Source organism: Schistocerca cancellata, chromosome 5, assembly GCF_023864275.1.
Source record: "Schistocerca cancellata isolate TAMUIC-IGC-003103 chromosome 5, iqSchCanc2.1, whole genome shotgun sequence".
NCBI lineage: Eukaryota > Metazoa > Arthropoda > Insecta > Orthoptera > Acrididae > Schistocerca > Schistocerca cancellata.
In genome coordinates, this window is record NC_064630.1 from 225033677 (window position 1) to 225046594 (window position 12918).

The 12918-nt window shown below is 39.8% G+C and overlaps 1 protein-coding gene across 1 annotated transcript in view; it reads left to right on the forward strand.

Moving 5' to 3' along the window:
- The window catches only part of LOC126187748 (uncharacterized), a 165091-nt gene that overhangs the window by 35560 nt on the left and 116613 nt on the right, over nt 1-12918 (forward strand). The window contains exon 6 of the mRNA XM_049929000.1: nt 2482-2595. Coding sequence (XP_049784957.1) covers nt 2482-2595 — 114 coding nt within the window. The remainder of the gene's footprint in view (nt 1-2481; nt 2596-12918) is intronic.

Consider the following 12918-nt stretch of genomic DNA (forward strand, 5'->3'; position numbering starts at 1 on the left):
GAAATCTGTGTGTACTACATTACAGTGTTTAAGGGGCTGGCTTGGTACACAGCATACTGTGGTAATACATACCACTCCAGAGGATTAATGTGTATTCTTATGGCTTTGTAGTTTGCGAATGATACTCGAAACCAAAAAGTTATAAAATAAAGTGTTGAACGTAAAGGCACAGGGATTCTTGTGAGCTGTGGACATTAAGCTAGGGGAAACCAATGAAATGTTCTTTTAAGTTAATTCTGTTGCTGATACCAAATGTTGATGGAAGGTCTTGGTGTAGTGTGTTTGATGTATATGTGAAAAATCAGTATATATGTTATTAATTCAACTTGAACTCCATATGTTATTGGTTGGAGTGAAAAATGTGTTGTAGCTTTTCTCATTTACATGCAAGGTTCGGTTAAGAAGCAGTGTGATTAACCGTAAAAGATATCACAGTGAAGTGTAAAAGGTAAAGAAGAGTTAATTACATAGAATATGACATATGTCAATACAACTTGTTCCTCAGCCTGTTGGCTCTTGTCTTATTATAGTCCGATGTTGCTATTACATACTAAACTTGAGATAATTGCATTTCAGTGAAATTTTGCTGGCAACAAGGCACCAAGCTTGCACACATGTTGAAGAAGAATGATAGCTTTATGGAAACTATTCACACTGATTTATGCCTCCACTGCAGTATCACACATTGTCACTCGCTGTAGATTGCATTTCACATTTTTGGGGCTGATGGCACTTTGACTGTGTCTTAATAGTTCATTTGTTTAATCTTCTTACCTCAAAACTGGTTATACCACTTCTGACCTTGACAGAGTTTTGTCTGATATTGTACTGCCAATGTCCTCTAGGTTTCAGCTGGTTTCCTGTTCAGTTCTGCAAGGAATTTATTACACAACACTGCTTGACAGTACTACACTTCTTATTTGTAATGCCTTGTCCATTTGTAATTCCTTGTCCATGAGTGCACCTGAGATGCTAGGTCGCTCCTTATGTTGCAATGTATGATATGAATTTGAGTGTAATTTACAGCCAAAATTGTTTGTTGTGTGAGTAAAAACTTTGTTGATTATCTGGATACATAAAATAAAAAAGCAGTAATGATACTATTTGTGACATGTCACTGAAGGAATAATTATGTTTCTTAGCTTATGCAAAACTCAGAGATCCCAATATGAAAACCCGCATTAGACAAAGCAAGTGCTACAGCAAACAGGAAAACAAACGGTAGAGGGAGAGTGGAAAGTCCAGGATGGGAAAATGACAAATGTTGTGAAAAGGATAGATTGCTACTCACTATTATAGGGTAGATGTTGAGTCACAGACAGGCATAACAAAAAGTCTACTAAAAGTAAGCTTTCAGCCAAAAGGCCTTCTTGTGAAGTAGACAACACAACGTGCGCACACATGCGCGCCTGCACGCGCGCGCCCACACACACACACACACACACACACACATACACACACACACACACACACACACACACACGGTGCCTCTTGGCTGAAACCTTAATTGTTTAACAGCCTGTTTGTTGTGCTTGCCTGCAATTCAGCATCTCCACCATATGGTAAGTAGCAAGAGTGAGAGTATTAAAATTTAGTTGTTAAATTCCAGATCTTTTGCCCAAAGTCCCAGATCTTGTCTCTCCTAGGAAGCAGCCTCTCACACACGCTAGGAACTGCTTTGGCTGAAATTCAAAGCAGAGAGTAGGGAAATTTTTGACAAAATGTGAAATGTGTGTGGGAAAGATAGAGTAGACTCCTCAGGAGGAAGAGTGTTTATATCAACAAGCAGAAATGTTAGGCCTAATGGTGTCCATAATGAATCTGATTGCACTCATATGGACAAAGGTAATCATGGTTGAGGGTCTTAGATTAATAACTGGATTTTTCTGGTGGCCACCAGGTTCAATATTATAAGTATAACCTTACAGTTGTAGATTACCGAAATTTAAAAATATATGTACAGTATCTTCTTACTTTTGTCTGATACATACTTCTGATTACAACTTTCAGCTGTCTGCGACTGTACTCACAGCTGTCAATAGTAATACAAGAGGTTTGACACTGTTTTTAATGGTGGTATCCTACTTGTCTGAGTCACAAACAAAATTCTTCCAGACGGAGCAAAAAAGATTCGTGTGTCTAGTCTGTTATACTGCTCATACAAACAGATGTGCCTTGACCAGAACAAAGGAAAGAAAACTGTAATGATAAACAAGTTATGGTGGCAATGCTCTGATGATTGGTTAGGTGTTCAAAATTTTTGCTTTCGGCATTGTAGCTGACTCCTTATAAAAACACAGTCTATTACATTTTCTGTATTTTACTTGTATCTACAGTTTACTCTCACAATGTAGTTTGAACTCTCATATCTATAGATTTCAAAGAAAATTAAATCCGAACAAATTTCTTCACAGACATTCACATTCTGTACTGTATCTTTAAGATGTAACAATTAGCTTGCAATGTGCTACATTTTTACAGGACCTGCACAGATCCTGTAAGTCCCACTTATCTGGCTGCTCTCAGGCAGAGTCAAGAGCTTATGGCCTAATATACTTAGAGGCATGGCGCACTGTCAGTGTGAAGAAAAGAAAGGTGAGCCATTTACCATTAATTTAATCTTAGTTGTTATTTCCATAGCTGTATTTTCTATATTAATGAAACAAGAAATATATTACTTGTGTTATCCACTGATGCTTGTCAGGACATGATAGCAATAATAAAAAAGATGTTCTTATTCTCTCTCTCTCTCTCTCTCTCTCTCTCTCTCTCTCTCTTTTTCTCTGCACTTATCTAATAGTTTCTTGCTTTAAAACTCATTTCATGTGGCTGCTTAGTGTACATTTGCAACCACTAGTGAGCAGATTTCCACTTGCGGATCATATCTTTGAGTCAATGGCTAGAGAATCCAAAAACTGGTCAGCCACAAAATTAAAAGGAAAGTTTTTCTCCTTTCTTATTGTAGCAATATATGCACATTCATATATGTCAGTGTGACATGGTCACAAACAGAATTGTATCCACAGTAAGTTACTGTTTTTGTGCTGTCTTCAAGTGAATGTGCCATTTGTGTTCCATGTTTAGACTGGAATTGTCCTTAAGAACTGCATAAAATTTTGTCGCCTGAAACATGGTAAAGTAATTTTCCTGGTGGCTGTAAGTTTTCCCATTCATTTTTGACTGTGAGTTAGTCCAGTGCTGAATAAATTTATATATTGTTATAGACTGATTGTGAAAGGATCCCTTACTTGCAAGAATTGCGGGGAAAGTTTTGAGAAAATTGTAATACACTGACTCCATCGCAGTTAAGAATCTTGACATTGTACTTCACTGCAAATCATGACATGGAGTTTCTTTGGTTTGAAGGGTCATAAGTTAATTTCTCATTAATTATATCAAAAGGATGAGTCATTGCAGGAAACTAATTAGTTTTCTTGTTAGTTAAGTATGGTGAGAGAACACACGTTTTTTATCCGTGCGGTCTGGATTTTAACATTCCAAGGTGAAAGTACAATCTTGATTAGAATAAAGGAAGTTAAGTAACAGATTTCAATGTAGCCTCAGTAATTTGAAACTATTCGCAAAACATACATACTGCAACTTTGACAGATTTGTTCATAAATGATTCGTGAAATAACTGGTTTCAGCTATTCGAAAACATAAGGTGATCGTTTGAAAACTAAACTCAGCTATCTAACTGCTTCTTAATATTACAACAAGTTAAATAAATTGTTTGAGGATACTGTCTTTCTTTTTCAGTTACACACAGTGCAATTTTATCTGGACTATACAAAACAGAATATTGAGTGTCCATTAATTTTGCACATGCAGTGAGGCATAGCAGTTATCATGCTGCAGGTTACCAGTTCAAGCCCAGCCACAAGCAATGATTTGTTATTTATCATAACTGAAGGTTTTTGAAATTTCTTGTGTGTGTCTATTGTGGGATATTCAGTGTTCATATAAATAACAGCATTTTCTGTCCAGGAATTGAGTTCTGTCAGTACAATGATGTTTGTAATAAACATGCTTTCAGCACTAAGTATTGTACTTCAGTGAAGATCCTGCTTTCAGTTTTGGAACTGATTGTGGTTATGATATGAAATTGTTCGATGTAGACACTAGATACTTAAAAATATTCATATCACCATGGTTCCAACTAGGCAATGTAAAAGCCATTGCCTACACTGACAGGAACTGGAATACAAATAGTACATCATTCCCAAGGTCTTTATATTCAGAAAACCAATGGATTCTGAAACAGCAATAAGTCAGCTGCATATCAAGCATCTCAGTGTTTTCTGGAGACTTTGGTCAGGACTGAAACGATTTAAGTGAGTTGCCGAATACAACTGTTGGGATGACTTGTTTGGCAAATGTGTACTTGTACTTGGATTGCGCAATCTAAGAGTAGTCTGAGAACAACAAAGAGAAACTCATTATCTTTAATGTATTCTGGATCGAACTGAAGAAAACATTTGGTAACAGTCAGCAGCAAGTCCACATAGCAGAAGAACAATTGAAGAACCGAGCCCAATGTCATTGCGAAACTACAGTGTCATACATGCTGAATGCTGTGGCCTTATGCCACATCATAAATCCATATATGACAGAAGCCAGCAGACTCTCACACTTGAGGAAAGGAGTCACAGAAGACATGTACCAAGGAAGGATGTCATGATGACAAGAGGAATCATCAAGTAGTATCAGCGAAAATGGGGGGGGGGGGGGGGGGGAGTAGGCTGTGAGAGGGATATGACCTGTCAACTGAGATCCATATGACAGGTGTGGAAGACCACCATTGACCTCGCATCTCTCACATGCCAGATAGTAAGAGAAGAGATACAGTAGTTTAAGGCAGTCAGAACTATTGGACTGAGTAAGCAAGAATAAGAGCCATGAATGTTGACCTCATGTCAAGATGTGATAGAGTAGGTTGAAGAAGAGGCACATAAGTCTTTAGTCCTGATTTCCTCCACCAGCTAAACTTGCCTGGAAGAATAGGTTCGGACTTAGGCTTCAGCAGTCAGATGAGAATCCAGCAGCCAACAAATGTGGATGCAATCAACTCCTCTGCCAGTACCCCACAGAATAGACATTTTCAGGACAGAGTTGATAACTAGTATGTTTCCACTGCTAATACTCCAGACATGTTCTCTGCTACTGCAGAGAAAGAAGGCGAGTGACTGACAACTACTCCGGCAGATGTCAGTCATTGCAACAGCTCTATTCATGCCAGTCAACTGCAGATGGTTCAAGTCACTCCATGGAACAAAGCACATTGCTGTACCCTAGTTGGGATCACTCCCCAACATACTGTAACTGTTCCCCATCGACACACAGAGGTACTACCCACACTCCTAGCTGCAGACTTCAGGAAAACTATACAAGGTGACCACCTTTGGAGGTGAGTCCACCCCAAATGAAAATCCTACATAGAAGACAGTCACCAAGATATCAGTAATCTGATTGATGTCATCATTGCCAGCCAACCTTTCTTAGCAATAGGTGACTCAAGAACTTCCTCTTCTGTAATGTCAAAAGCTTATTGTCACCAGCTAAAGAAGACTGTGTTTGGTGATACAAAAGTGATTGCCCTGGAAGTCACAAATAGTAAATACATCTAGCTGACTGAAACATCTGTTGCAAGAATGTTGATCTGTGGCAAGACACAGCCCTTCAAATCTGTCATTTTGACAGAATGTATTCATAATGTTATTCTCAGACAAGACTTCTTGCAGACATCACGAGTAATCATAGACTGTGGAAGATCAGAACTCTAGATTGAAGAAGTTATTCCAACAATTTCAATGTCAGTTTTTGCCATTGAAGACATTTTATCTCACCATCGTCAATGAGATGAGTTCCAGTCAGCAATCCAGATGCTTAAATTTTGGAGCTTTTGTTAATTGCAAAAAGCTTGAAACTTTTGTCGATTGCAAAAAACTACTCAGGCTGAGAAAAGAAATTTCTGTGCCAGCAATAATCATAAGAATTGCAGATGGTCAGGGAGAACTTTGGATAACTAATTGTCAAGAGCAGCCACAACTCATCCCTAATGGTATGTGCCTAAGAACAACTGTACCAGTCCATGAAGAGAAGCGTAGTACCATTGATGAAGAATTGTTCCCCACTACCACTATAAACAACACAGAGAAAGAAGTTACTGTCAGACTGCCAACAGAATCTGGCCTGATTGAGGAACAACCTTGATGAGTGTTAGCCATCCTTCACCAATTTTTGGATGCTTTTCTGTGCTGCTTAGCAACAACTGAACAGAATCACAAAGAAAGGTGGCTACCTGTTGCCATACATTGAGAACACAGTGAACTTCATGAAAGGAGAAAAGTATTTCTCAGTTATGACAATGCAGACAGGCTACATGTAAATCAAGGTTGATGAGGCTGCCTTCATAGTTCCAGATGGCGTCTGAGTGTAAAGTTATGCCATTTGGACTGTCAAATGCTCCCGCTACCTTTGAACATATGATGGGTAACCTACTTCAGCATCTCAAGTGGATGAAATTTCTTTGCTGTCTGGGTGACATAGTCTCCCTTTCCCCTTTCAAGACATTTGCAGACTATCTAACCCACCAGACAACTGAGTAGTAGTGTGTTCAAACTGCATGCCTCTGCCTGAAGCCAAAAAAATGCCTGCTCAAGAATTAAAAATCTAATTAATGGTGGTGGAGTCTGTCTGGATCCAGCAAAAATGCCCAGAGAAAATAAGAATAGTCACAAATTTTCTGACTCTGCATGTTCATGATGTAAAAACTTTTCTTCAAATATGCTCTTACCACTGGCGTTTCATAAAGGATCTCTGTTCTAAGGCACAAGCCTTCCAAGAACTACTGCAGGGAGATGCCAAATTTTCCTCGAAAGAGGTGTAAGAAAGATCTTTTCTTGTCTTTAAGGAGGTGCCAACATTACCACCAATTCTAGCATCATGTGATGAGAACGCTGAGACAGAGTTTCACACTGATGCTAGCGGTAATGGGATAGATGTTCTCGTGCACATTCTGGGAGATTCTGAAATGGTGTTAGCTTATGCTTCCAGAGTACTCTCCAAGTCTGAAACGAATTACTGTACAACTGAGAGTGTGTGTCTTGCAGTTGTTTGAGCCAGACCATCATTCTGTATGCTGGCTGACTCACTTGAAGGCCCCATTGTGTCAGCTGATGAGGTGGGCACTGAGGCTCCAGGAGAATGTTGTCTCAGTGGTATACAAAAATTGATCCAAACACAAGAAAGCTGACTGCCTTGCAAGGAGTCCTTTGGCAGAACACAGTAGTTGGATAAAATCTCAGATATCATTGAGTTAAATGACGTTATTACTGAGCAGATGGGAGATCTAGAATTACTGAAAACCATAGAAACTTTGAAAAAGGAGAAACTCACCAAAGGTGAATTCCAGTTAATAAATGGAATGTTGTATAAGAGGAACTATGATCCAGTGGCACAGAAATGGTGCTAGTTATCGCGGCTCATATACAGCCAGCTATCCTGAAGTTTTTCTCCATCGCACCTACAAATCGGTTGCAGGTAATGGAAGTATGTGCTGCACTTAACGCCAGGGCATTCGCTATCAGTTCTACCTGCAGCAACACCATTTCACCACAGTGGAATTAATATCCTGGGAAAGTTCCCAAGGTTGACAAATGGAAATCGATAGATAATACTCTACACTGCCTACCTCACATGCTATGCTGTCACCAAAGCTGTGCCAGCTGCTGCACCTTTGGAAACTGCAAGGTTTCTTGTAGAAGATGTCATTTTGAAGCACAAAGCACTCTCTGAATGTGGAACAATGTTACAATTGAGGCTGGTATTAGAGGTAATTTCAGGTTATGTCTCATCCACGGGATGACCACTGCCTACCTCCCACAGACAAATCACTTCACAAAATACTTTAATAAGATATTGGCAAATATGCTCTTGTTGTATGGCAATGTCGAACAGAGAGAATGAGGTACAGTAATGTGTGTTGTGATATTCATGTATTACACAGTGAAGAATGACAATGCAGGCTTAGCTCTGTTCTTTCTGCTCCATGGTCACGAGTTAGAAACAACAAGGGATACGTGTTCCCATTTCACTTGGGCAACACTCATGATGACTACATGAAATGCCTCATCACAAGGGTGGTGGAAGCATGCTTTCATATGGACCCTTGACATCCAGGAAAAGGGCTGAGAGCACTATAATACCAAGCACCAGCCAGTGGGATCTACATCTACATCTACATGATTACTCTGCAATTCATAACTAAGTGCCTGGCAGAATGTTCAACGAAACACCTTTAAGCTTTATCTCTGTTTTGTATTGTGTTAGTTACACTTAGGCTTTCCAGGATTTGCATTTCGCCTCCTTCCTTTGGCCACTTAATGGATGAAGGCACTTATTACCTTGCAGTTTAGTCCCTTTCACTTTAAACCAACTGATCACCAACTGCTTCCCTACCATTCCACACTAGGGCAGGTCACAGGAGAAATGAACAATTAAATCAGTGTGGGAGACTTGGTTCAGATTTTTACAGCTGTGGAAAGTGGGACTATCAGAAAAGTTACTAGAACACTACTTTGAGCCATATCTTATTCAAGTCGAGGACTATGTCACTTCATCAAGAAGACAAAAGCACAGCAATGTTGTCTGCATCCTTTGTATGAAGCCCTACTACAGTCCTGGGGTTCATCCCATACTAAATAGTAGCATTTTCTTTCCAGGAGTCAAGTCAGTGTGTATACGACCCGGGAAAACCGGGAGATCTGGGAAAAACCAGGGAATTATTTCATCTGGGAGAAAACTCGGAAAAACCCGGGAATTTTTAATTTTCAAACTTTTCAGTTAAATTTTTGTAATGTTGGCTGGTAAGAACCGATACTCTAACAAAGGATATTACTGTATCCCACTACTGCAGAGTTATACTTCAACAATAAAACATAAATGAGATAAAAAAAATGAAAATAACTGAAATTGCAAAGGAAATGTGCCATATACAACAACTACACACAGTTCTCATGCAAGCCTCCTGTGGTAACCACAACCAACAGCGGGAACACCTTGGGCTGCGGATCGGAGCCGCCAGGCGGGCAAGCACGCCTGGAGCACGCACCACTGGGTAAACACAGGACGAGTCGGACGACAGACCAACGACAACTTACAACAACCGACCACGACCGACTATGAGCGACACAACAAGGAAGAGATAAACAACGGAGGCTTGTGGAAACCACAACACCAAACACCAAACGTAAATCCACTCGGAACCAGAGCCAGGCAAATGTCAACAACGAGCAACGACCAGAACGCAGTACCGCCAAGATAGAAACGAAATCCAGAGCGAGTACCAGACTGGCTGGACTAGGGCAAAGTGGGTCCCTATATACGAAACCGGAGGGAGCAGCTATTGGCCGCTGTCTACATGTGGCTTAGCGGTGGCGCCCTCGCTGCGCGAGAGCTGCTGCGCGGAATAGCCGCCGCGAAGGCGGAGCCCTCTATGGGCTGACCACGTCCATTTGTTCTGCCGCGTGTTCAACTTCCGCGGCGGAAGGTACTAGACCTCTGCCAACAGCAAAATGTGTCAAAGGCTTTAGGAAGACTATGCAGTGCTTCATAACAAATTGCCTCCGATGAGCTTGAAGTCACAACTGTTTACATTATATTCGTTTTAGTAATTATGAGTGGGCTCATGCGCATGCTCAGTTGAGTCACGCTTGAGTAGTAGATTCTCCCGCTTCTTGCTACAGGAATGTGGCTGTTGGCTGTGCAAGCAAACACAGCAAGCAGCTAGATGCTACCGGGAAAAGGGGGCACCAAATTCATATTCTCGAGGAAAAAAAAACTTGTGTTCACAAAGTGCCTAGCATCTAGCCCACGTTGGCCTATCAGTTATTTATATTATTTTGAAACACATCCCTGTTGGTTTTTGAACACATTTTAAGTTGATTTCTGAATGAATCATTAGTTGATTTTTGAATGCGTTCATAGTGTGTGTGATGCCTCTGTCAGGAGAATCCTCATTGCATCTAGAAATAAACTTTCCACAGACAAAAGGGATGGGGCTATATGAGCTGAGCAGAGTAAATCCAAACAGATGACTGCCAGTTGCTGTCTGATTATGAGGTTGATTAACTTTGCAAATGATCAGCATTGTTATAATTACTAGCGAAATCCATAGATTCAGACTACCAGAACAGAAATAAATGGCTAACAGGAATAACATGTTAGAAAGATTACATATTATCTTCTCGGTGTATTCAAGAAAATGAAATTTCAACAGAAAATTTTTTTCTAGTTGTACAGTGCCCAGCTAGCAGCCGCTTAAGTTCTATTCTGGAAGTAACATGGAAAACGTGTTGTACAAACATGTAACAATGTCTAACCGGAGAATAATTGCGGGATAACTAAACTGGTGATTCTGGCAGGGCTAGTGAAGTTAATTGGCGAACAAATTTTGACAGTGGCAGGAATAGCTACAGAATTGGTGATGACAAGATTGTTTGTTAGAACGAGGAAGTAGAAGAAACAAGGACATCACACAAATTATAGAAGAATAAGTTGATTCCAGATTTATATAAAAATTTTGTAATACTACTTCTCGATCTCATGCTTGAGAAACCGGTGCGCATGAATGAAATATGAAACTATTTCCTGACATAAAGCTTTTTGCTTTTAGTAGGCCTAATATGCATTTGATATTGGTACTTTGTGAATTATATTTTGTCATGTTATAAAAATGACCATTTTTTCCAAAACAGTCTTGTTTATTAGGTGTGTGTTAGAAAATTGCTACAATATTAGAAAGGCCTATTTTGTTTTATTTAGCAGACAGTGACAAAATAGACGTAATCAGATCGAGAAACCACACCAGTCTTGGGTATTATTTAACAACTTGTTCAGTATTAGATAATGACATTTCAATTTTTCATGAAGCAAAACGTTTGACTAACTTTGTTGAGGTAATAGATTCTTTCGCAGAAAGGAAAGCACACCATGTAAAGTTGTAGCAAGATAGAGAGAGAAAAATGCTAGGAGCTAAGGATTGAAGAAATGTGAACTTTCTTGCTTCTCTCTTGTCTTTATTGGTTATGTCACACAAAACAGCAAATTATTAGCTAATAGGCAATAAGGAGTGCAGATTTTCTGAAGAGTTCATGTTCTCTCAATTACAAATAATCCCATCCGCTATTAATTGCGAGATTTTTTTTTAAGAGGGGCAGGCTGTCAAACCGGCTGATGGGAGCAGGAGAGGCACTGCAGGACATTTCAATTTCCACTGTCCTGAATATAGTTTGATGGTATCCATTACAAAATGTACACGTTTCAATTTCACTGAGGGAAATAAAGTGGCGCGTGACAGAAGAATGCTGTGTGAAGAGACGTGGCACTGCATTTTGGCACACGTAAGACAAAATACTAGGGTTGGAGCTTAAATAGTGGCAACTATTTATTTACAACTGATGCAAAAGAGTTACATGTTTGCACCTGCTACTGTTCTGCAAAGTAGTCACCAGCATTGTGTAGAACCCATTGCCAGTGTTGTGGAAGGCATAGTACACCGTTAGCAGACCCTGTTCTGTTGATGGTGCGAATAGAGTGGTCTAAAGTTATGGCGATCCTTGTGTACAACTGTGATGGTGTTATCCTAAAGCATTATGTTCCTCCACAGCAGACCGTCAATGCACAGTATTACTGTTTGTCTTTGGAGCATCACCTGCGACCAGCTTTGTGAAAGAAGCGGCGACACTTTCTGCGCAACCCACCCATCATTTTACGCGACAATGCACAAGCTGTGGCTGTTCGGTCGATGGGACTGGGAAGTACTGTACCATCCACCATATTCCCCGGACTTAAATCCTTGTGACCTTGATTTGATTACAAAGATGAAGAAACCACTTCGTGGCATTCTCTTCAGAACTGTTCCAGAGATTCGACAGGCAGTAGACCGCTCTATTCGCACCATCAACAGAACAGGCTCTGGTAACAGTATACTACGCCTTCCACATCCTGGCAACAGATTCTACACAACGTTGGTGACTACTTTGAAGGACAGTAACAGGTTCAAGCATATAGCTCTTTTGTATCGGTTGTGAATAAATAGTTGCCACTATTTAAGTTCCAACCCTCATAACATGTCTTACATTTCCTCGAACACATATGTTTTATGTTTCAGACTTCTCAGAAAGATGTGCACTACAAGATGAACATATTTTTCAAAATTCGATTTTGTGTTAGTACGGACCCAGTTTGCAAATATCGTGGATCCGGGGCTGATGGGCAGAGCAGTCTGAGTTATAGTGGGTAGTCTTCACATGATCCATGTTTACATTTAGTGATTTTGCTGTTTCCCCTTCGTTTACTCTCACGTCAAATGACAACAAAATGGATATCTGTGGCCGGGAGCTATCAAGTGAATTAAAATAGATTCACGTAAGTACAGAAGGTTAAAATATGTTATTAGCATTAATCACCTTGCAGAACAATGAAATTATTTTTGTTTGTTTGCTAGAGAAATTTGACTTTTATTAACCTTTTCCGCAACGGCAGTCAATGTATTTGAAACAAAATTTTTAAATTCACTGTACTGGCTAGTACACTGCATTTCAAGTGCACGTTTTCATCTTCTAGCATGTATGGCATTGCCATAATAAAGAACCAAACATGATATAATACAGTACTGGTGCTCCAAGAAAATGTACATCCCGAAAACCACACTGAAAAGCTTAATGTCAGGTCAAGGTCTACTTCATTGCAAATCTGGACATTTGAATGTGCACTTTAAGAATGCTATTGAAATGTGCACATTTTAGTATGGTTCACAAAATTCCAATGCTCTTGGAGTATCCTCTGATGTCTTGTTTCTTTTATGACATAAAGTATGATCTTTTAATGTTTTCCACGAACATACATATGGGCTTC